This window comes from Eurosta solidaginis, chromosome 4 (genome assembly GCF_040869045.1).
Source record: "Eurosta solidaginis isolate ZX-2024a chromosome 4, ASM4086904v1, whole genome shotgun sequence".
NCBI classification, from domain to species: Eukaryota; Metazoa; Arthropoda; class Insecta; order Diptera; family Tephritidae; genus Eurosta; species Eurosta solidaginis.
Genome location: NC_090322.1, coordinates 192,779,480 through 192,805,442, shown reverse-complemented (window position 1 = coordinate 192,805,442; position 25,963 = coordinate 192,779,480). Strand labels below are relative to the sequence as shown.

Here is a 25,963-nt window from a genome sequence, read left to right as displayed (position 1 = left end):
CGCAGCCAGTAATGTATTTGGAGTTACTTTCAAAAATGATCTCAGGCCACTTAAGACTACCGGAGGATGCCATTTTGCTTTTTAAAATACAAAGCAGTTTTGCTAAAGAGCTGCAAAACTAGACGCATCTTCATCAGCTAAAAAACTTCTAAAGTTTCTTAAAGAAGGGACGCATTCTTCACATGATTGCTCGTGAAATCGTCGAAAACAGTTTTCAACAGGTCAATTTGCTTAAACTTAGCGATGATGAAAAATTTCTTACAAAACACTTGGGAGACACTTGGACATCGCGAGAAGACCTAAGTTTCATACAGCTGTTCTGTCGTACGAAATATTTTTGCCAGCTCAGGAAGATACTAGTATAATGTAACACTCTGCAACATGTTTTATATAACAAATATTGTATTACATTGTCTTTATGAATTCAGTAGAATATTACATTTATATCATTTCCATTTGAGCCGTTTAAATATCGAAACCGGAAATATCACGGTCTCGGTATCAAATACGGCATTCTTCATACTATTTTTTTATTTGTCCATACCTACCGCCGGTATATTCTAACCCCCTAACCCGATTTAGTATTTTCCTTTTCTGTATTAGAAATAATATTTCTAATGATATTCGAGAAAATAAATGCTTTTACTTTTTTTTGCGCTTTACTCGAAATTGAAAATAGTGGAGATTGCTGTCTTTGATTCTAGCCCCCTCAAATACACTATCAGTGAATTGTAGCTTAATTAAGTAGAATTAACGGCTTTTAAAATTGATTTTCTTTCTGTAATTGAGTACAGCTAATTGCTTTGCAATGATGGATAAGCTTTTTGCTAGAAATTACGCTGTACTCACACAGAAATATAACAAACTTCAGTATATATATTTCCAATTGTGTATATATTACATATATGTATATGGGAGCACAGTGTGATTTCCAGCAAAAGCTTATTCATCATTATTTAAGTATAAATTGAGTAAGTAATCAAGTGTTGGTCTTTTTTTCCTATATCCTAGAAACTAAAGCCGATTAAATATGTATGTATATGAATGAAATCAAAATTTATATGGAATGAATGAAATAATATAACATGAATATAATTTAGTATGGACAAATACAAACCGTTGTAACTGTTTATAAACATGTACTTATTATAAACCGAATATAATAAAGTACAACATGGCGTATGAGTGATTACGTATCATCATCATATATATTTACTGTACTGCCGTCCATAACAAAAATATCGATTTGCAAGGTATAATCGAAACAGCTGTCGCCTTGTCCTTCCTGGGGCCCTATTCGCTAACTGTGAGTTTTAAACTGTTCACAAGAAATAGTGTAAATTTTTAAATTCTGATTCTGTAAAGCAAAACTGTGAACAAAAAAACTCACAGATAAAAACTTCGTGAGTTTTCTTGGCAGCCAGTGTACACTATTGTGACAGTCAAAACTCATACGCACTGTTGCAGAATGACTTTTTTTGTTTTCATGGCGTTTGATGAATATTTTCTCACTGACATAAGACTTTTGCATTCAGCGCGTCATTCAGCAAAACAATGTGCACAATAGTTTACAGAATCGCATGAAAATTTAAAGTGTAAATTGTGTGTGCAAATGAGTTTTCAATAAGTGTACATTTTTCAGTTTTTGACAGTTAGGGACTTGACCCCCTGATGTCACGTTGCACAGTGACGCCTTTTGAGTTTTTTCTTTGCAAAAATCATAACTTTTGAACCAATGAAGATATTTTAAAAGTTAAAATGCCAATGAAAGCTATAGTTTTACTGTGTGAAAGCTCAGAATGTCACAGATACAGGGTGCTTCAAAAAATTTCGTCAAAGTCGAACATTTTTAGAAAAATGCAAAAACAAAATGTTTTTAGTAAAAAATAAAAAAAATAAAATGAGATTTGTTTTATAATGACGTATTTAAGCATTAAATAAAATAAACTAATGATTTTGATAAGATAGTGTCCGTTTTTGGTGCCACAATAACAAGGTGCTTCAAAATTCATCGTTAAATTTTACATGTTTTTTTTTTTAATTTATAAGCCAACTATGTATTTTATTAATAACTAAAAGTTATTGAAAGTGGTTCAATGAAATATTATTTGAGCTAAAGATTAAACAGCCAACGAATTTTGGAAAAGGGAAGTGGCACTGCCTATTTATGCTAAAAAGTTTGATCTTAGTAACCGCTTTACCAATTTGTACCAAACTCGATAGACGTATTGATTTCTATAAAAATTTAATACTCGTTTGAAGGCGAAATGCCTAAGCTTTAAAATAAATTTGATAAACTTTAGAGAAATGCAATAACGAAAAGTATATATTTATAAATTACTAAATTAATTAATTCTTTTATTTGAAATAAAAAATTTACTTGTACATAGATATCTTATTTTTCAATAAAGTAACAAAATTGATTAGTAAATATCTTTTTCATTGTTGTGATAAAAAGTGAGAAACTTATTTTATCTTAACATAGTTATCGTCACTGGAACATATATCTAACAAAGCAACCATTTCTGACCTATACGCATCTGTAAGATCTTTTTATGTTCCTACATACCTCATAGATGATATGACTGTATCAGAAGAGATAGTTAACATGTTGAAAAGGTCTTCGTTTTGTCTAACTCCTGATACGTTGCAGGTGTTCATACATCTATATCTTTTGTAGTCCTTGTTCTTAGATTCTTGAGCTTCTTCAGACTATTCTCCTAATGGTAAGCACTGGTACTCTATTAAATCTTTTCCATGTGCTAAAGTTTTATGTACCGTTGGTGTAAGTTTCTTCTCAGGATATTTTTGATGCAGCAACTCTGTAGTTTTAGATGCATATTCTCCACAGTTGGGTCCATTAACTGATTCATGGCAGTTTAAATATTTAAAATTATTCCTATTTCTCTATCAACTCCTGCTTTGCGGGTAGTCACTTCATCGTTTTCAAAAAATCTTCTTGAGGAGTTACCATCATTTGTATTTCCGTATCCATACTTTGGACAGTCAACTCTAAAGTCAATCTATTTATAGAATGCATCCTGAATTATTTTTTTTCTCCTGTTTTGTTTCTCCTTACATGTTGTATTGTCGTCGAAAACTTCTCCTTGTTGTGGTAGTGTATAAGCCAGCTTCAAAACAAATTCCACACATCTTATCCTAGCATGCAAAGGAGATATTCCATACTCATAAGTTATTTCGTCAGTTATTGAATCATCAAGATTTTCAAAGTCCTTTTGGCTCCTCTTACAAATTGGACATTTCATTGTAGATGTCGTATTTGTTATTAAGTTCAAAACTTTTCCATAGACCATTGTTAGAAGAAAATCATGCTTTATTGTAATGACATTCTCCTCTTCAATTTCAATTATTGTTGGTTCTAATTTGGCAATATGATTTTTTATACCACTCACTGTAGCTTTTATGAGTTCCGAAGACTCCTTCTCGTATTTAAATAATATCGGGCGGCACAATATAGTTGATGACGGACGTGGATTTTTCCAATATTCTGAAGCTTCACCTTTTAGTCGTAATGGAACAATAGAAGCCATAAACATATTACTATCTGTAATTGTTTCATCGTCTACATTTATTCTTTGTTTATATGCGCTATGTCCTGATGATCCATCACAGCCCCACTTAGTTATCAATGCCAGCTCCTTTGTCAGTGATTTCAACTTTTCTTCAGTAAAACTTTGAAGGAGTCATGTAGACGTATGATCCATTTGGTTTTGTAGCTCAATTTCAGCTGATACTTCGGTTATTTTGGGACTTAGAGAAACTGCTTTTTTCTTGGCTTGAGTAATTTTTTTGTATCCAGGGGCCAAATCGTAACATCCGTGATCGTATAACTCGTCACGTAAAAATACGATTTTCGGATTACAACATACGTGAACGTACTACTTCGATCGTAATTTTGGATCGCAACATACGTGGCGAGTGACTGAACGTACACGTTACGTTCCACTTTCCTTCGAACACAAACTGGCGATCGTATACACACAAATTTCATTTAAAATGTAAGAAAATTGTTAAAAATGATGAATAAATAAAATATAATAACAAATTTAAAACTGTTATTATAAAGAAAGGTCGAAATCAAACAAGCCTAATCCAAGCCAAGAGGAGATATTGCCGGAATCATGGCAAGACACCCGCTTTGGTATCGGCTTGCTTCAAATTTAACTTCTCCAGAAAGTAACTAAAAGCTTCTTAAGATAAGCGCGATATCTTTAAGAAACTGCAATAATTTTTTTCTACAAAGGTATAATACATAAATTATATGCTTGCGCTTTGTTCGATAAGTCCAAAGGATTACTGCACTCTGTTAACCGCCTTTAGAATATGTTTTCATCGCCTTTGCTATTACTGGAGCTCAAACAAAACAATAAAATTTGATCCATCGCAGTCATTTACTTTTTTTTTATATTTTGGCAACCAATTTGACAGTTCAAAATCTATTGTGAGCTAAAAATACAATCCAACCTAATGTGGATCGTAGAATTTATTGTGAACTGAAAATAAATTACGTTCCATTTGCTATCGTATGTTATAATCCCATTTCGTTTAAGTGTTTGACGTATCACGTAATTTGCTTTCGTATAGTTGCCGACCCGTGATCGTATGTTACGATTCGGGCCCAGGTAAAATATCGGCATTACGTTGCAATAAGGGCTTACGCAATATAATATATTTTTTCTTCGTTAAACTGAGATCTATAAACAGCGCCAAAGCTTATTCGGGAGTGTATTTCCTAGGTAGCGCATTTGGTGGTGTGGGAATGCTGTTTTTGATCTTCATCAGTCGCACTGGACTTGCTACCGCAACTGCTTCTGTTATATGAAATTTCACGTTTTCTTCGTCTTTTTTATATTTAATAGCTAGTGCTTCTGAAAGATGAGTCGCGGCCGTAGCTTTTGTGGTATCAGACAGCTACCTTTTCCTTGTGTAGGTAGAACACTCTTCTATGGGTTTTTTTGGTCTCCCTCTAGTTGGATTGGTTGACGTGCTAGGCGTTTCTTCGTCCAAAAAAGTTTTGTCAGCTAGCTACTTTTCATGATTACTTAGAAATTTTGAATTGTTACGATAGACGTCCTTCCATTTTCTTTCTATCATAATGTATTGTAAACCAATTTTTTCTTCCAGGCTTTCCTTTTCTTTAATGTTTGTTTCACTCGCTAATTCTCTCATAATAGCCTCAACGAAGTCCCGTCTTGACTTTGTAGATTTAAATACAGCAAATAGTTTCGAGTTTTCTAGGTACATATTAGAATTGGCTTCGAGTGTATCTGACTAAATATTAAACTGTGAACTATATTTAAAAACACTATTCACTTTATTTAAGTAAACAGAATACTTAGTTCCTTAATCTCCAAAAACGAATGATAATGTGCATTGTATGATGGATAGCTTTATATACCTACTCAAATTATTAAAATGAATTCCAGGTATACAATTCGTAACTAAAAAATGTATGTTGTTAACAAGTTCCAATAACAAAAATGACCGTACGGCCGTACTGAATTATATATACCTTCTCAGGCGCGTATTTATGCCGAAGGTTGTTTAACTTTATTTGATGTAAAAAGTGAAGCTGCAGCTGGACGCAGGTAGACTTTTTGAATTTAGATAACTGAATATTTCACAAATAACTACTGTTAATTTTCCGGAGCACATATTTTAACATTTTTTTTTTCCATCAAAGTTTTAAAAAGGGCCTAAAAATAAGCATTTCGAAAAACAGGTATATCCGCCAACTTTTACCAAAAAAAAAAAACAATTTGTTTTTTGCTTCAATCCTAAATTAAATTATCTTTAATTGCTTTACAACAAAACGATAACCGGCCGCCTTATTTACTCACAAAACCATTTTAAATACAACGAAAAAGAAGAAAAATTTCAAATTTTTCCCAATGTTGAAAATTGGTCAACTTTGAGCGGCTCTACCTGGTAAACTATTTTTTGTGAAAAAACAGTTGTATATTCTTGATCCCTGGAAAATTCTCTATTAGAAACATGTGTTAGATTTAGCGCACGCTTTCATGATTTTTTTGATTTTTGCCATGCTTTAACGGCAGAGGCGCCACTGTGCGTTGGTTAAAATTTTCCCAATTTTTATATATAAACTAGCAGACCCGAAATTTGGCCTATCTGCATACATTTTAATAAGCTTTTTCCGTCTAACTCTGCCCTACCCCTCTACACTTTTTCCTAATCCCTTTATTCACTCCTCCCTACGTCTCCATCTTCGTCTCATTCTATCTCTTTCTCAGTCTCCTTCTCTCTTTTCTCTTCTCTCAAGTTTATCTCCTTCTTCTTCATCTCTTATTGCCAGTCCCAGAGGGTGGTATGTATTTTGTTCCACTCCCATTCCCAGTCTCAGTCCCAGTCCCACTCCGAGTCTCAGTCTCAGCCCCAGTCCTAGTCCTAATCCCAGTCCCAGTCCGTCTCTATTATACTTTCCGGAAAAAAGCATCGTACATACTAATATAGGCAAATTTATATACGAAATTTCAGGCAAATCGAATAGGACGTATGCAAATAAGTATGTGGGTATTATTAATTCATGTCTTTATTTCGGCTTCGCATGCATATTTATCAGTTTTGCTAGGTTGATGCGACTAAATCGAATATCACAATGAACTTCAGAGCTCTCAGCAACAGCTTTCATTTGATATCCATAATACACACACATTCTAGCGGTATCCGGGTCCTTGTTTTGGCCTATATTTCGAGACCCTAGCCACTCAGCGGTATAAAACTTACTCTGTATTATAGCACTCATCAACAGCTTTCATTTCATATCCGTATTGTATAAACACATTCTAGGGGTACCCGGGTCCACGTTTTGGGCTATATCTCGAGACCCTAGCCTCCCAGTTGTATGAAAATTATCCTGCACTATAGCACTCATCAACAGATTTCATTTGATATCCATATTGTATAAACAATATGGGGGTACCCGGGTCCACGTTTTGGGCTATATCTCGACCCCTAGCCTCCCAGTTGTATGGAAATTATCCTGTACTATAGCACTCATTAACAGCTTTCATTTGATATCCATATTGTATAAACACATTCTAGGGGTACCCGGGTCCACGTTTTGATCTCAAGACCCTAGACACGTAGCGAAAAAAAAGGTAGACGTTGGCCGATTCTCAGACCTACCCAATATGCTCAAAAAATTTCATGAGAATCGGTTCAGCCGTTTCGGAGGAGTTCAGCCTATAAAACCATGACAGAAGAACTTTATACATTAGATTATAAATTAAAAATTGCTTGAAATAAATGTTTTTATACATTTAATAGCAATGAGGGCAGTCCGCGCTTAATTCATTCAGGTAGTAAACGTCATTTACTAACTTTTAGGAATATTGATACCAATATATTTTTGGGAAACCAATTTACTCATTAACTCAAAAATTAATCATTAATACTTGAAATTTCTATATGTATTTCCGATATCTTAAACAGCACATTGACCATTTATTTTAAATGTTTAAAGAATTTTGATGGTCCCCCTAATGAATAAATTTTGAATTAAAGTTTTCCTCAGTGTTAAAATATTTTTTAAACATTTTTTGGTGTCAATTTCGATATCATACTTTCATTTCGAATAGAATTTATATGTGAGGGCATATAGGAGCGCTGTGAAATTTTTTTTTATATTCAAAGTGTGATTTTTTTTTTTGGGTTAAGATACTTGGCTTGGATATCATACGTGGTTACAGGCTCTGGATCACGGACTGGTATCAGTCTTAGACCGACTATAGTGATGAATTGTCACACGTGATTAGTTATCACGTCCTGCACGAGGTGCCCCTGCTTCTACTGATAATGACGGATCTAGAGAGGATCGATAAAACTCGCACCCCTGAGTCATTATGCCGAGCTCAGGGGAGGGAGGACCCTGTTAAGGGTGAAGTTCGGTACACAACGGTGACGAACTGGATTGTTAGGGATTTTGATTTTGACTCTGTTTTGGACTTGATTGTTCGATTGATTTTGGACGATCGTTCAATCGCTATAGGTCTCCGGGGCCAGATGGAATCATTCCTGCGCAACTTCAAAAGTCTTTGGGGATTTCCTGCCGCTGGTTGGCCACCATCTACACTAACTGCCTCAGGCTTAACTATATCCCGAAAACTTGGTACACGTTTAGGGTTATTTTCATTCCGAAGGCCGGCAGAAGCTCTCATGTATCACCTAAGGATTTCAGGCCAATCAGTCACTCGCCGTTTCTTCTTAAGACGTTTGAGCGGTTGATTGACCTGTACCTACGGGAAAGAATACCTCGGGGGTTAGTTGGCTTCACAGCATGCGTACTGCAAGGGCAGATCGACGCAAACGGCTCTCCATTCGATTGTAAAGCAAATAGAGGGGTCCCTAGAACACAACGGGTATGCTCTGGGTGCCTTTCTAGACATCGAGGGGGCTTTTAACAATGTCTTATTGGGAGCAATCGAAAGAGCTCTGGTGGGTTTAGGAGTCGAGGCGGCTCTGGTTGAATTTATTAGCAAACTTCTATGCGGTAGAATTGTCGCAGCGGAGTGGGGAGGGGCCATAATTAAGAAGAAGGTGTGCAGCGGGCACGCCACAGTGGGGGGGTGTCCTATCTCCTCTGCTCTGGGTTGTGGTAGTCAACGAGCTTCTTGAGGAGCTGGAAGCCAATGGTTGTCGGGTAGTTGCCCATGCAGATGACCTCGCTATCCTAATCAGAGGCAAATTTCCGGGCACCCTGCGCGATGTTCTGCAGGGCTACCTGGATACTGTGGCTAGGTGGGCTGAATCATGTGGATTGGCGGTCAACTCGGGAAAAACGGAATTGGTTATTTTTACAAGGAGATATAAGATGCCCGATTTCAGAACTCCCTCGATTGGAGGGGTACCATTGGTACTTTCTTATAGGGTTAAATATTTGGGGATTTTTTTGGACAAGAAACTGTCCTGGGACCCAATGTGGAAGATCGGGCAAGGAAGGGCGCCGTGGCCTTGTACTGATGCAGAGGGGCTATGGGCTTGTGATATGGGCTTTCTGACTTCAGAAACACTAGCCTTCTTACCAGTTTAGACTTTATCCCGGACAGAATTGACTATTGTATGCCGATAACTGCTCCCTATGCAACCTTCACCCCAGTCATTCCACCGAGAGAGGAGTGGGGAAGAGGAATTATCTGGGGAATGGGACCGGTTAACTTGTTCACGGATGGGTCGAAGCTGGACTGAAAGGCTGGTGGGGGTCTTTTGTCAAGAGCTAAATGTAAGCCGCAAGTTTAAGTTGGCTGATCACTGCAGTGTATTCCAAGCGGAAGTTGCTGCGATTAAGGATGCGGTGGATGGAATGCTATCCAGTGCTACTAAGGTTAGGGAATTTAACATCTACTCTGATAGCCAAGCGGCTATAAAGGCCTTGAGCTCAACTACAGTTCGATCAAGGGTTGTCTGGGAGTGCCTGACCTCGCTTGCGATTGAATCGATTTAATTAAGATTATCTGGGTCCCGAGCCATAGTGATATCCCTGGTAACTGTCAAGCGGATCTCTTAGCCCGCATCGGTATAACTGAACCGGATGAAGATGGCTGTATGGATTTCGGGATTCCACTGGCCACCTGTGGATTGCTCCTCCATAGCTAGACCTCGAGTCAGCTCAGCAAACGTTGGCGGGACACCACGTCTTGCAGGGTAGCAAGATCTTTCTGGCCAAAAGTGGATGGCAGGAGGTCTGCTGAAATAATTGGGTTCACTAAGGCTTACCTATCAAGGGTCATTGGGGTTTTGACAGGGCACTGTCCCATGGGTATCCATGCGGTACGTCTTAATATACTAGATTTTCCTGCTGCAGCTCTATGGAGGATGATGAGGTGGGTTCACCAAAACACTTTATGCTTGATTGTCCAGCTTTTGCCAGAACTAAATAAAAAAATAAATGTAAGGCGCGATAACCTCCGAAGAGATCTAAGGCCGAGCCTCTCTTGATTTTCCTTAAAAATTGGCCGGACGGGACCTACATGTTTTATGCCGACTCCGAACGGCATCTGCAAGGCAGATGAGTTTTAAATGAGAGCTTTTCATGGCAGAATACAACCGGAGCGCTTATCAAACACTGCCGAGGGGCGACCCCGCTTAGAAAAATTTTCTTCTAATTGAAAAACTTTATTTCTAAAATTTTGATGCTGGTTTGCCCGGGATGTGAACCCAGGGCATACGGTGTGGTAGGCGGAGCACGATACCATCACACCACGGTGGCCGCCGGTGGTGCCAGAACTAGGTGAAAGTATTTCGGTCGCGACTCACTTGGATCTCCCGAGGATTTATCCAAAGCTGATATCGGTATCATTCGGAGCTTTATCGTTGCTACCCAATGATTCTCTAAGTAGCTAGATCTAAGTCACCGTTATTTTTGGTGTATGTGGTATCATAACGGACCTTCGTGTTGTCCAAGTGAGCTATCCTTATCAGGGCAGCTACCACCTAACCTAACCTAAAGTGTGAATTTGTATCTGCGCCTATCTTCAGGGCAAAAAAACAAAAATGCTATAAGTTTATAGGGGTTGAGCATGTTTCAACCACAAGAGGTTTGCACTGCTGACAGTTTTTTTGACAATTGCAGCCATTTTGCTCCCAAATCCAATTGACATCCGTTAACTGTGTTGTTTCTTTGCGTTTTTTCGAAAAATATTAGTAGTAGAAATAGGAAGCTTGCAATACCCGATAAGTACTGAACTGGATAATTCCTTAAACTTTTTTTTTAAATTTTATATGGCATTTATTAACTATGCCATGATCTATTAGTGTGGGTGAACATACATAGGAAATTTAATAAAAATTACGGACACCAAGGAATCGTGCACTTTCGTAAACCTATGAACATACGAAACCCAAACCCATTCAAAATTCATCGTTCAACGACAAAAACTCGACTAGTTAATCGATTTATGCAAAAATGCCATTAGTAAATAATGCAGAAGGCATAACGAAACGTACTCATTGAGCATGTTAACTTATTCATTCCGTATGTTCGGAACATTCATCTTCATTCAAGAATTTGTGGAATCGGTTTATATTTGGAATATCATGTATATACTTATACGAAATTTCAGAATAAAAAGGTGAACTTTCCCTGTGTAGGAGTCCCACACAAAGCCTTAACTCTTTTGTCAAAGTCAAGGCCGGAATATAAAGTTTTAACATAATAAGCCATTTTATTTTATTGTTTTGTCAGTTCATTGCGGTTGCTGAGTAGAGTATGACCCCATGTCTGCTGCTTTTTCAATATTGTCCTATCTCAAAATATTTTGCAATTTCAGGATTTGTCACAAAAACGCCTTTTATTAGAATAAGATTGAAGAACGCCTTATCTCAGGATGCTTTTCATTAACTCCATCTTATGTCAAAATGCATTGAGTTTATGCTCAGATAGGGAATTTTGAAACAAATTTTGAGATAGTGTCTTTTCGAATAAAATTCTAACGTACAGCATTTTTTAAAAATTTTTTGTAAGAATGACCAAACCAACATAACTCTTTATAATTTCACGAAACATTTAGTAGAAAATGAATCATTTCCCCCAAAACGGTTGTCATTTACAAATTTATTATCACTACTAATATACCACTAAATGTGCTTTTCTACTACAAGTTTCGCTGAAGGTGATTGATTTATTCCCCGTTTTCCTTACTTCGCAAGAGTAACCCGTTCAGATTTTTATACTCAGTTGAGCAGAGCTCACAGAGTATATTAAGTTTGATTGGATAACGGTTGGTTGTACATATATAAAGGAATCGAGATAGATATAGACTTCCATATATCAAAATAATCAGGATCGAAAAAAAAGTTGATTGAGCCATGTCCGTCCGTCCGTTAACACGATAACTTGAGTAAATTTTGAGGTATCTTGATGAAATTTGGCATGTAGGTTCCTGAGCACTCATCTCAGATCGCTATTTAAAACGAACGATATCGGACTATAACCACGCCCACTTTTTCGATATCGAAAATTTCGAAAAATCGAAAAAGTGCGATAATTCATTACCAAATACAGATAAAGCGACGAAACTTGGTAAATGAGTTGAATTTTGGACAATGGGCGTGGCACCGCCCACTTTTAAAAGAAGGTAATTTAAAACTTTTGCAAGCTGTAATTTGTCAGTCGTTGAAGATATCATGATGAAATTTGGCAGGGCGTTACTCCTATTACTATATGTACGCCTAATAAAAAATAGCAAAATCGGAGAAGGACCACGCCCACTTTTAAAAAAAAATTTTTTTAAAGTAAAATTTTAACAAAAAATTTAATATCTTTACAGTATATAAGTAAATTATGTCAACATTCAACTCCAGTAAAATACTCCACAAAATACAAAAATAAAAGAAAATTTCAAAATGGGCGTGGCTCCGCCCTTTTTCATTTAATTTGTCTAGGATACTTTTAACGCCTTAAGTCGAACAAAAATTAACCAATCCTTTTGAAATTTGCTAGGGGCATAGATTTTATGATGTTAATTGTTTTCTGTGAAAACGGGCGAAATCGGTTGATGCCACGCCCAGTTTTTATACACAGTCGTTCGTCTGTCCTTCCGCATGGCCGCTAACACGATAACTTGAGCAAAAATCGACATATCTTTAATAAACTTAGTTCACGTACTTACTTGAACTCACTTTATCTTGGTATGAAAAATGAACGAAATCCGACAATGACCACGCCCACTTTTTCGATATCGAAAATTACGAAAAATGAAAAAAATGCCATAATTCTCTACCAAATACGAAAAAAGGGATGAAACATGGTGAGGTAATTGGATTGGTTTATTGACGCGAAATATAACTTTAGAAAAAACTTCATAAAATGGTTGTTGCACCTACCATATTAAGTAGAAGAAAATGAAAAAGTTCTACAGGGCGAAATAAAAAACCCTTAAAATCTTGACAGGTATTACATATATAAATAAATTAGCGGTATCCAACAGATGAAGTTCTAGGTCACCCTGGTCCACATTTTGGTCGATATCTGGAAAACGCCTTCACATATACAACTACCACCACTCCCTTTTAAAACTCTCATTAATACCTTTAATTTGATACCCATATCATACAAACACATTCTAGAGTCACCCCTGGTCCACCTTTATGGCGATATCTCGAAAAGGCGTCCACCTATAGAACTAAGCCCCACGCCCTTTTAAAATACTCATTAACACCTCTCATTTGATACCCATATCATACAAACATATTCTAAAGTCACCCCTGGTCCACCTTTATGGCGATATCTCGAAAAGGCGAACACCTATAGAACGAAGGCCCATTCCCTTTTAAAAATACTCATTAACACCTTTCATTTGATACCCATAGCGTACAAACAAAGTCTAGAGTCACCCCTGTCCACCTTTATTGCGATACCTAGAAAAGGCGTCCACCTATAGAACCAAGGCCCCCTCCCTTTTAAAATACTCATTAACACCTTTCGTTTGATACCCATATTGCACAAACGAATTCTAGAGTCACCCCTGGTCCACCTTTATGGCGGTATCTCGAAACGGTGGCCACCTATGGAACTAAGGATTACTCCCTTTTAAAATACTCATTAACACCTTTCTTTTGATATCCATATTGTACAAACAAATTATAGGGTCACCCATGGTCCACCTTTATGGCGATATCTCGAAACGGCGTCCACCTATGGAACTAAGGATTACTCCCTTTTAAAATACTCATTAACACCTTTCTTTTGATATCCATATTGTACAAACAAATTATAGGGTCACCCATGGTCCACCTTTATGGCGATATCTCGAAAATGCGACCACCTATACAACAACCACCACTCCCTTTTAAACCCTAATTAATACCTTTAATTTGATACCCATATCATACAAACACATTCTAGAGTCACCCCTGGTCCACCTTTATGGCGATATTTCGAAACGGCGTCCACCTATAGAACTAAGGCCCACTCCCTTTTAAAATACTCATTAACACCTTTCTTTTGATACCCATATTGTACAAACAAATTCTAGGGTCACCCCTGGTCCACCTTTATGGCGATATCTCGAAAAGGCGAACACCTATAGAACGAAGGCCCATTCCCTTTTAAAAATACTCATTAACACTTTTCATTTGATACCCATATCGTACAAACAAAGTCTAGAGTCACCCCTGTCCACCTTTATTGCGATACCTAGAAAAGGCGTCCACCTATAGAACCAAGGCCCCCTCCCTTTTAAAATACTCATTAACACCTTTCGTTTGATACCCATATTGCACAAACGAATTCTAGAGTCTCCCCTGGTCCACCTTTATGGCGATATTTCGAAACGGCGTCCACCTATAGAACTAAGGCCCACTCCCTTTTAAAATACTCATGAACACCTTTCGTTTGATGCCCATATTGTACAAACAAATTATAGGGTCACCCCTGGTCCACCCTTATGGCGATGTCTCGAAACGGCGTCCACCTATGGAACTAAGGATTACTCCCTTTTAAAATAATCATTAACACCTTTCTTTTGATATCCATATTGTACAAACAAATTATAGGGTCACCCCTGGTCCACCTTTATGGCGATATCTCGAAAATGCGACCACCTATACAACAACCACCACTCCCTTTTAAACCCTAATTAATACCTTTAATTTGATACCCATATCATACAAACACATTCTAGAGTCACCCCTGGTCCACCTTTAGGGCGATATTTCGAAACGGCGTCCACCTATAGAACTAAGGCCCACTCCTTTTTAAAATACTCATTAACACCATTCGTTTGATGCCCATATTGTACAGACAAATTCTAGGGTCACCCCTGGTTCACATTTGTGGCGATATCTCGAAACGGCGTCCACCTATGGAACTAAGGATTACTCCATTTTAAAATACTCATTAGCACCTTTCTTTTGATACCCATATTGTACAAACAAATTCTAGGGTCACCCCTGGTCCACCTTTATGGCGATATCTCGAAACGGCGTCCACCTATGGAACTAAGGATTACTCCCTTTTAAAATACTCATTAACAACTTTCATTTGATACCCATATCGTACAAACGCATTCTAGAGTCAACCCTGATCCACCTTTATGGCTATATCCCTAAATGGCGTCCACCTATAGAACTATGGCCCACTCCCTCATAAAATACTCTTTAATGACTTTCATTTGATACACATGTCATACAAACACATTCCAGGGTTTCCCTCGGTTCATTTTCCTACATGGTTATTTTCCCTTATGTTGTCAACGTAGCTCTCAACTGAGTATGTAATGTTCGGTTACATCCGAACTTAAACTTCCTTACTTGTTAAATATGGGAATGTTAAAGCTCTGTCATCATGGGAGAACAAACCTCTAGTAGTTGAATCATGGGGGTTGAGCAGCTCTGATCTTATATTTTCCAACCAAAAAAGTTGTCGAAAAAAACGTAAAACTTGAACTTCACATTTCTTTGATTTCACTTTTTGCACTTTACTGCATTGTTAGGCTTTTATGCTCGCCTTGCATGTCGTACGAGTAAGATGACTCACTCAAAAATTCAGAACTATAATAATCAAGTATGAATGTCTAAGTTCCGGTGAAACCGAAAATTATATTTTATTACATTCAAAGCAAACCGTTGTAGCTATGAAACAATTTTTATGCCAAATTTCGTTCGGATTGGGAGATTTTTGCTCGACTAATTGCATTAAAAGTATTTTGGAAACTGAAACAAAAAAGGGGTGGGTCACGCCATTTTCAATATTTGTCTAAGTTTTGTCTTAGCGCAACCATACCACTACTGAGGTAGAATATCAATATCTTAGAGTTATTGCAAACTTTTGTTAAGGTTAGACCCTTAGGAAAAGTGGGCGTGGTCTTTAACCGAGTTTGATTATCTTTATTCGGTCTATATAATTTGGCAAGGATAGTGTCTCTGCCAAATTTCAATATCTTTAACAGCTTTCGATTTACGGCTTGTTGAACTTCCAAATTTTCTTCTTCTAAATATGGGTGGTACCACCAAAGATTAAAAAAAAAAAAGATGGTGCATTGTAGACCTGTGGAACTTTCTATAACGGTTTTGCCAGGAATTCACCGTACGTTTTGGTATGCTGTCCGCCTCAACATAGCTGATTTTTTAAGGCTGTCAAACTCTGTAATATATTTTGCCTTTCGAAAAATTACATATTTGAAAATAAGCTGGCTGAAAAAAGTGGCATAACAGCTTAAGTTAAATCAACAATTAAAAATATCAACCAAGTTATTTGTAAAAAATCTAATTTGTCTATTTGTTTCTTATTTGCTCGATATAGGGTGTGTTCTAGCTGCAGTGGTTGCAGCAGTGTTCCTTTTTATGACAGAGCGTAACGTTCTTCAGCAAAATTTGAGCAGATGTGGGGCGTTCGTTGAATGAAATGTTGACAATCTATTGCTCATCACTAGTAAATGAGCTACATTCCATTAACAAAACAGCTCTTAGCAATTCTGCTGTTATTATTTGGACTGGTCGAACACACCCATATTAATTGAACATTAAATATAAAATGGAAAACTCAAAAATGACTCTGGTTATTATCTCCACAGCATTTATTTGGTTCAAAACGTCACTTCCCAACTTTGCGTCACCTGGGATGCCTGCTCACAAGATGGAGAAGTGCTGTGTAATAGTCAAAGTCACAAACAATAATAGCCAAAGCCATAATACTGTAACGAATTTTGTGAAATTCCGCTTATTTGAAACATTCTGCTAAAGTTCAAATCGCTAAACTGTTGAATAAATCACTCTAATATTCAGTATTGCAAACTGACTTTATTTACATTACTTTGGGAGTAGTACTTCGCAATTATACTTCACAACCAATAGCGTGTTTAAATCACAACTGACTCGTTATTACTCAGCTTGCGCTGCTTTTATACTCTCTGTTGCATCTTCCGCATATTTCTCCAAAGGTCTAGACGTTTCACCTTCTAGAACTCTTGTAGTTCATGCTTGGTTACCAGCTATATACGTGTATATTTGTAGTTTATAGGTATATGCGTGGGTACGTGTGTGTAACTATTTCGGCTGATGACTACATGTGTGTGTTTGTGAGATATCTCTTCGCCGCCTTCCTCATAAGTGTTGCTAGCTTTAACGTGGGCATATATATAAGAGTGGCTGCTTCATGTCTTTGTTGTTGCATGATTATTTCCTAACAGCCTAGTGATGTCAACATTCGCCACAATACCAAAAGCTGAACTACCAGCGCTACCGTCATCAGCTCTGTGTCATCGTTGCCAGTAGCGCCAATAACACCAAACTCGTGTCTGACACACAGAAATAGCGCAAGTAAAATTTATCACCCACTCACTACTGAGCAGCGTCAAAAATTCGTTTGGAGTCATTGCGTCATTGAGCTACCATTGAGCTAGTATCGGCTTTGGCGCTGACACCATGCAATTTACATCACTAAAAATGGCCCATTGCCCAAGTTATCGTGTTAACGGACGGACAGACGGACGGTCGGATGGACGGACATGGCTTAATCAAATTTTTTTTCAATACCTATGATTTTGATTTGTATATGGAAGGTCAGTAACGTAGGCGAACGCAACACTACTTTTGTTCAGATGAGTTATTTTGAATTGACTATGCCGTTTAGAAGTATCCTCTCTAAATGAACAAAAGATAAGCTCTGTAAATCTCTTATAATTAATGTCTTCATACATAGTTAGTAATCATAGATGGTGTCGCAGAATATATGGAGGGTATGAAAGGAAGTTAAGTTGTATTAGCCTTATGTTGGGCGAATGTATAACGCCGCTCGGACTCTGGAAAAAATAGTCCTATCGACACTTGTATTTCACAGCAGAGGTAAGGCGGATACAATTATCGAAGTTGGGAAAAAAAAGATGGTAGAAAACTTTAGCATGAGTAATCGCTAATATTACATTGACATTGTGCTATATATGGACCACTTTGGATTTTAACAGGAAACACTAAGTAGGAAAATACCTCACAAGCTCGAGTTTATGGCAAAATGAGAATGCTTTATAATAAAGAACGATGGAAATACTTTATTACGATACGACCAAAATTGAAAAGGCAGTAAAGTTCCAATTTATGATGATATTGTGGCGAATGTTGACATCACTATGCTGTTAGTAAATAATCACACAACAATAAAAACATGAAACAGCCACTCGTATATCCATGTACACATTAAATCTAGCGACACTTATGTACAACGCAACGAAGAGATCTTTTACACACACATGTGGTCATCAGCCGAATTAGTTGCTCACACATACACACGTATGTATATGGTTATGAGAAACGCATAAGCTACAAATATACATGTACCAAGCAGGAGATTCTAGAAGGTGAAACGTCTAGACCTTTGGAGAAATATGCAGATGAGCCAACAGAGTATAAAACCAGCCCCGCTGAGGAATCAGTAATCACTTTTGATTTAAACACGCTATTAGTTGTGAGGTATAATTGTGAAGTACTACTGCCAAAGTAATCTAAATAAAGCCCAGTTTGCAATACTGAATATTGGAGTGATTTATTCAATAGTTTAGCGATTCGAACGTTAGAAGAAGGTTTAAAAAAAGCGGAATATACCCTAAATTCGTTAAAATATGATATATGCTAATATGGCAATCTTCCAATAACAAGGTCTGCCAAATTTCACCACCTTATCATTATGATTTTTCATTAATTGGCGCTTAAACAAAAATACGGCTTTTCCAATTACGTACCAACCAGACATCTCTGCTCGCGATAACTGTGCAAATTGGAAGCATGGAGTGAGCAGGGGTCGTACTTTCTCTTTATTGTTCCCAATTTAGAGTCGTAACGTCTTCATCCGTTACAGGTAATTACAAAATCTCCTTTGATACACACCGTCGGCGTCCGGAATACTTTAAGGAACATCCCAAATTTCTCAAGCTTCGTCTCTTAATCCAAGCTATGACGAAGAACTTAAAAAGTACGTTTTTCTTCCTCGAGCTTAAATTTTACTTTAAAATCTTCAGCCAAGAAAAATTTCATCGCAAAGACGATTCTTCGTTGGATTTCTATTTTGATATTTGGGCTATTCACGTTGACGTGCTGATCGCTTATATGACTATATTTTTTACTATAACAAAATCAAAATACACTCGAGGGAAATAATATTCAAACAGATAACTTGATAATGTTGCTAACGTTAAAACTCTAAGTGCTGATTCCCATTTAGACGAAGTCCTCAATGTGAATACATGGTTTTAACGAGTCGATTCTTTACTATAGCAAGTACTTCGTCTTGCTCTCGTCATCCACAAGACCCACTCATTTGTGATTAATTAAATCTAAAGTCACCTACATCATCAGTATACCAGGATTATACACCAGCTTACCTCTCCTCAATCGAGATTCATAATCTTTTTGTTGGTTTCAAAAAATTAACAACACTTAGTATAAAACGTAATTCGCTAACTAATTAAAATCAACAAAAAAGAAAAACGTAAACAAACAATGGACGTAATTTAAAAATTTATTTAGAGCACAAGTAGTAAAATATTTATAGCTGCAAATATTTCAACTTTTATATTCAAGCACTTCGCTGATGTATTTGTGTAAACGTTAGCGCATTAATGAGCAAAATTTTATGATTTGTAGCGTTTGAAAGAATTTTTACGACTATTTTGGAAGTTAAATATTAATTTTAAATTTAATTATCCATTATTAAATAAAAAAACGCTGAGGGTAGAAGGAAATAAGTTTGCTATAGCATTTTTTTTAGTACGGGTACAGTATAACCCATTTGTGGTCACTCTGCCAATTTGGGAACACCAAACCAATGCTTGCATTGGTCAGCTCTTCGTCGCGTTTGAACGGCTTGTAGCATAGTCCGTCGTTATACCGCGCCTTGTAATTCTTTGGCCTTAGTATTTCTATTCTCTTTTCGTGATATTCGGGCGGATGTATATTACGTTATCAGGGATTGGGGTATCGGTACTCTTGAAGTTCGACGTGTTAGCATACAGGTGTACGTATAGGACACTAAATCAATTACTTTTTGATAGTAAATCTATAACTTTTTGATAACAAATCGATAAATTTTTACTAAAGTTCGAAAACTCATTGCTAAAAAAATTATCGACAACAATTTTATAACAGTTTGATGGCTCGTCAAGCAGGAAATTCGTGGACAAAAGTGCGGGCTGCAAAATTTCTAAGATCATATGCAAAGCCTACATTATTAGACTCACAATGTGGCTCATATCTCTGAAGAAAGAAGACCTAAGGGAAGACTGACTGGACATTGCTGAAAGAAGACCTAAGGGAAGACTGACTGGACATTGCTGTCTGGCACCACATGATTATAGGTTAGGTCTTGTCAGTAACAGCAAGTGCAGGAAGTGTGAGCTGCAGGAAGAAATCGTTGAGCACGTTCTGTGTTCGTGTCCTGCGCTCGCCAGGTCAAGGCTCCAGCTATTAGGGGCCAGAGTTGTCAGATCTCAAGGCAGCAATTAAGCTGGGTCCTAGAAAACAGCTAGTATTTGCCAAGAGGATGGAGTTATTCTATAACATATGTCTTGGCACCTGATTGGGGTTCTTCCGTTTGGTCGTCAAACAAATTCTGGTAACACTATCGATGCATTCAGTCTATGTGAGGTCTTTATTGACCGGCCAGTTCAACCTAACCTAACCATGATAGCTCGTCTATACCTCATCAATAGCTTGCCGAGAATTAATATACAGTGGCACGTATAGAGCACGGATTCGATAGCAAATCGATCATTTTCCGATAGGAAAAGGTAAATCGATAACTCATTGATAAAAATAAATCATCGACAACAAATTTATAATGTTTCGATGACTCCTATACTCCTCATCGTTAACTGGCCGATAACAAGTATGCCGGTGTACTCATAGAACACTAAATCGATTACTTTTCGATAAGAAATCGATATTTTTTCTATAAATATTCATCAATAACAAATTTGTAACACTTCGATGACTCGTCTATACCTCATCGACAACCGATAGCAAACATACAGGTGTACGAATAGAACTAAATCGATTACTTTTCGACAAAAAATTATATTTTTTCGATAAAAAGGCGATTATTTTTCGATACAAAATAAATAAAAGACCAATAATCCTTCGATAAAAAAAAAATTAACAATAAAAAATTTATAGCACTTCGATTACTCATCTATACCGTCGATAACAATCCGATAAGTAGTCGATAATACTTTGTATTGATATTCGATAACACGTCCGTCCGGTTTCGGTTTTGGTTTATCTTCTTTCCTTTCCTAACCCATTTCCTTTTTTCCTTGCCTTTCCACACCTCCCATACATAGTGCCTTCACTTAAGCTACACTTACATTCTTTAGTCGCATGAATATAGAATACCATTTCCACATATTACGCCTATATTTACCACTTAAATATTACGCGTACACTACAACTCTTCCATGGTAGAACGGAAATACATAATTCGCACTTACGCGCTTTTTTGCTATGAATTTTTGGAGTTCCGAGGAAAAAAGCTATTGGGGACTTCAACAAGTTTTCCTTTGCCTCTCTTTTTTTAAGGCACTAAGCAAATTAAAAACCAAAACGAAACAACGTAATTTAAAATGTATGAAAACCATAATAAGGGTGCACGACAAAAGCAAGCAACTTTTAAAGAATCCCAATTATTGCTGCATATATTGCACTTTTGGTCAAAAAAATTATCACAGACCAATTCTGCAATATCCATAGAAGCTCCTACATAATTCCTCAATTTCCCACAATGTTCAAAAAAAAAAAAAATATATATATAGTTACGTGCTTTTGTTCTATCACGGAAGACCTACACTTACGCTTACATTCTGGATTCCCTCATAAGTACTTTTGATTTTTGCACATAGAAAATAAGTAAGGACGGGACTGTCTTCGTCTGTGCCGATGACCTCCTACATTTCATGAATGGAGCTGAACAATAACCATCCGGTCGGTTCCGACAAATAAATAATCAGACACCCAAGTATGTCAGGTCCCAAATTCCATTAAGATTTCTCAAAAGTTGAGGGACTAATTTGCGTTCAAACAGACAGACAGATGGACGGACATGGCTAAATCAACTCGGCTGGTCATCCTGATCATTTCGGTATACTTATTGGTGGGTTTATCTCCTCTCCTTTAAGGACTTACAATTTTGAGATTCGTGACAAACTTAATATAGCATTTCATTTTCATGAAATGTATAAATATTTTTCCTCAATTCGTCATCGCAAAATCCTATGTACATATACCGTTAAATGTTCCCCTACATTCTCACTTACCTAAACTCAAATCGTAGGCGCAAATATAATCAGATGTTGTAAATTGATAGGTTAATGTTGTTTTTCCAACACCAGAAGCGCCAAGCATTGCAATTTTATAAGCGGGTATCGATATTTTGCTCACATCCTGTTGTTTCTCCGTTGATTCGAAAATATTGTCGCCGGATACGTGTGAGGCATTGCTGTAGGGCATGACAAGGAGAAGAAGAAAAATATTATAAATGACATTTGCAATATTTAATAACACACATTAAGTGATTATAATTATTTTTACAACTTAATTTACAACAACGCATGTAAAGACTTATGTATGCTTATACAAACAAACATTTACTAAGCAAAATGCTAATAAGTCTATGATACATATCACCCTGTATCAAACGCCTCGAGTGTTTAACTTTATTCTAGAACGTAATTGATTTAATAACAATACTGAAGAGTAGATATTGATATAATAAAACGCACCTGTTGTGTCGGTCCTTCTCCTTTCCGCTATTCGATGTGCCTGTCGATGTAACCGAGTTGATGGAACGTGATCGGCGGCTTCTGAGCGAAGTGCAAATGTTGTTGTTGATGAGGCGTTTAAAGTATGATTCGTAGACAAATAAACATTAAATTTTATGCGCGATGGAAAAATGCAGGAAAAGAAGAGGAAAAGCTAACAAGTTAGCATTAAACATTAAAGCAGATAAATGTTTAAATTTAAAGTTAGACTTCCTGAGACAATGTCGTACCTAAGTAAATATATATGAGTGCATATATTATGAATTCACTGTTCAATGTTCGAATATAAATATTTAATATCAGTTGACAGGAATATCCTGAGGTGTATTGTATGTAGTCTCTAAGCTGTCTGTTCTTGGCTGCTACAACTAAGAAAAAAACATACAAATGTCGAACAGTAACGCAAACGAATAACGAAAAAAAAATATTAACAAATATTTAACTCGTTTCGTTTACGCCATTATGAGATACTGCTATGGGAACAAAAGAGCAAAGCTGTGAAGATTTACAATCATTTGGATTTAAATCAACGATTGCCCTGCTTATTTGATTGCAAGTTAATTTGATTGAGTTTTTGTGATTGCTAAATTTATAATCTACAATCAATCCTCAATCAAATATCGCAAAAAATTCAATTGCTTTTTTCTGATTGCAAAAAATATAATCTACAATGAAGCTGATTGCATTGATTTAAAGATGTATTGAAAATGATTGCATTCATCAAATATGCCGTTATTTGGGATGTGGATACATCATCTGCAATTCTGTTAGTTTGAAGGCATATGCATATCAACGATTAAGAAAGTAATAAATTGATTTTCTACAAGAAACTCAAGATGTGATATATATATATATTGTCACGGATATTAGCATCACTAAGCTATACCATCACTAAGGCGATGCTAAGGCCATGCCAAGCAGTATTTACGTCAATAATCAAATCATGTATACACATATATAAGGCAGCCGAAAGAGATGTCACACACAGATGCATTTACTTATACGCCTATGTGTGCGCGAGAGACTGTAAACTACAAACATTCACATCAATAATTCAATCATTTGTATCTACATAAACGAATAAATAAGTGCGTCAACACATATGTACGTAAACGAGCAGCGGAGCGGCAATGCACAAACACATGCATATATCTTATCTGAGTTGTCACAAGAGAGAGCAATAATTTGTGCACGTAGTTGTGGCTGGCGATTTTGTAGCCGAAACAAACTAGTAAGTTCTGGAAATCGAAGAGCTCAGAAGTATGCAGCGGAAACTATAAAAGCGGGGCAGGCGAGTAAGAAGTGATTCAGTTTGAGTTGAGCAATCAATGAGTTATTGATTAAGCACGCGATCTGGCGGCCAATAGTAGAGTTTAATTTGAGTTATCAATCAGTTTGGTTATTAAGCCAGCGAGTAGCAAAGTATAAGTGTTATTGTGAAGTACTTTAATAAAGGCCATTTTTCCATTATTCAATATTGGAGTTATTTATTCAACAGTTTAGTGATTCGAACTTAGCAGAGGATTGCAAATAAGAGGATTTGCAGAAAATTCGTTACAATTGGTGTCAGAAGAGGAATTGTTGAATAAATTCTAGAGGACAACAAGGACATGGCAAAGTTAAGTGAATTGAAGATCCCGCAACTGAAGAAGGAGTTGGAGAGCCGTGGATTGAATACAAGCGGCGTTAAACTCGAACTTCAGCCACGGCTACGAGAGGCAATGGAAGCAGAAGGAATTGATGTGGAAGAGCATGTCTTTCATCTTGATGGCGAGGAGACAACAAAAATTGAAGAGAAGAACGAAACATCGCAGACGGTTACCAGTACAGACTTGAACATAATTTTAGCTGCAATATCTGCTCAAACATCGACAGTGTCATCACAACTGGAAGAACAGAAGACATATATGGCATCCAAGATGGAATCACAGGAGACACGTATTGCAGAAATGTCATCTGAAATAACAGCGAAGATTGAAGCACAAGAGGCACGAATATCCCAAATGTCGGCGCAAATTTCAGCACAGATATCATCGCAGATCTCTGCTCAACTGGAAGAGCAAGAAGAACGTATTTCCTCGAAGTTGGAGGCGCAAGATACAAAAATTTTACAGTTTAAAGAAAAGATCGAGGCCGAGGTGGATGCTTTGAGAGGACGTATCGAGCAGTTGCAACTAAATCGCCCAGCAGTTTCAACGAGTAATCCAAAGGTAAAAACACCATCATTTGACGGTTCTGTTCCTTTCCAGGTCTTTAAGCTACAATTTGAGAAGACCGCAACAGTGAACAATTGGAATGCTGAAGATAAAGTTGCTGCATTGTTCGTAGCTTTAAAAGGACCAGCTGCGGAAATCTTACAGACCATCCCAGAGTACGAGCGGAACCACTACGAAACATTGATGGGCGCTCTAGAAAGACGATACGGAACTGAGCATAGGAGACAGATATACCAAATGGAGTTGCTGAACCGCTTCCAGATGCCTGGTGAAACATTACAAGAGTTTGCGTCGGATATTGAAAGGCTAGCACATTTAGCGAATGCGGACGCACCCGTGGAATACACTGAAAGGGTAAAGATTCAGAGCTTTATAAATGGCATACGGGACGTCGAAACAAAGCGAGCTACATACGCAAACCCAAAGCCAACATTCGCAGAAACGGTGTTACAAGCTCTGATTCAGGAAACAGCGTCGCTTCTGTGTAAGCCAGTTTTCAAAGCACGCCGTGTGGAAGTAGAAAGGCCAGAGTGGGTAGACGCAATATTGGAGGCACTGAAAGGATCGCAAAAGCGAAGTGAAAAAGTTATCAAATGCTTCAAATGCGGGAAGTCCGGTCACATAGCACGTCATTGCGATCTTGGTCTTAATAGTTCCAACAATGTTGGTGGTCGTAAACGCAAAACTGGAGGAGATGAGCAAGAGCGAGTAAGAGGTAGAGAGCTAGATCCAGCTATTGAATGCCCTGTGATATCTGTGTCGCAAATTGGTAGAAAATCGAGCAGTCTTACCGTCAGAGGGAATGTGGATGACAAAGAACGAGTACTGACTGTAGATACGGGCGCATCTCATTCCTTGATCCGATCTGACTTGGTCAACAGGAGAGTAAAACCGTTACCTGGAGCAAAGTTGCGTACGGTCACTGGCGAGTATAACCAAGTTCAGGGAAAAGTGATATGTGAAGTATTG

General features: G+C 37.3%; 1 protein-coding gene and 1 long non-coding RNA gene across 7 annotated transcripts in view; one reads left to right on the top strand and one right to left on the bottom strand.

Moving 5' to 3' along the window:
- The window catches only part of LOC137250822 (uncharacterized), a 345,007-nt gene that overhangs the window by 20,603 nt on the left and 298,441 nt on the right, over nucleotides 1-25,963 (bottom strand). For 5 of the 6 annotated variants that reach the window (XM_067784380.1, XM_067784381.1, XM_067784383.1 and 2 more), the window contains 2 exons: nucleotides 22,740-22,820; nucleotides 22,275-22,456 (listed from right to left, as the gene is read on the bottom strand). In XM_067784380.1, coding sequence (XP_067640481.1) covers nucleotides 22,275-22,456; nucleotides 22,740-22,820 — 263 coding nt within the window. The remainder of the gene's footprint in view (nucleotides 1-22,274; nucleotides 22,457-22,739; nucleotides 22,821-25,963) is intronic. The other variant, XM_067784379.1, reaches the window with a different exon arrangement.
- The window catches only part of LOC137250823 (uncharacterized), a 226,465-nt gene that overhangs the window by 56,644 nt on the left and 143,858 nt on the right, over nucleotides 1-25,963 (top strand). The gene's annotated exons all lie outside the window — the stretch shown is intronic.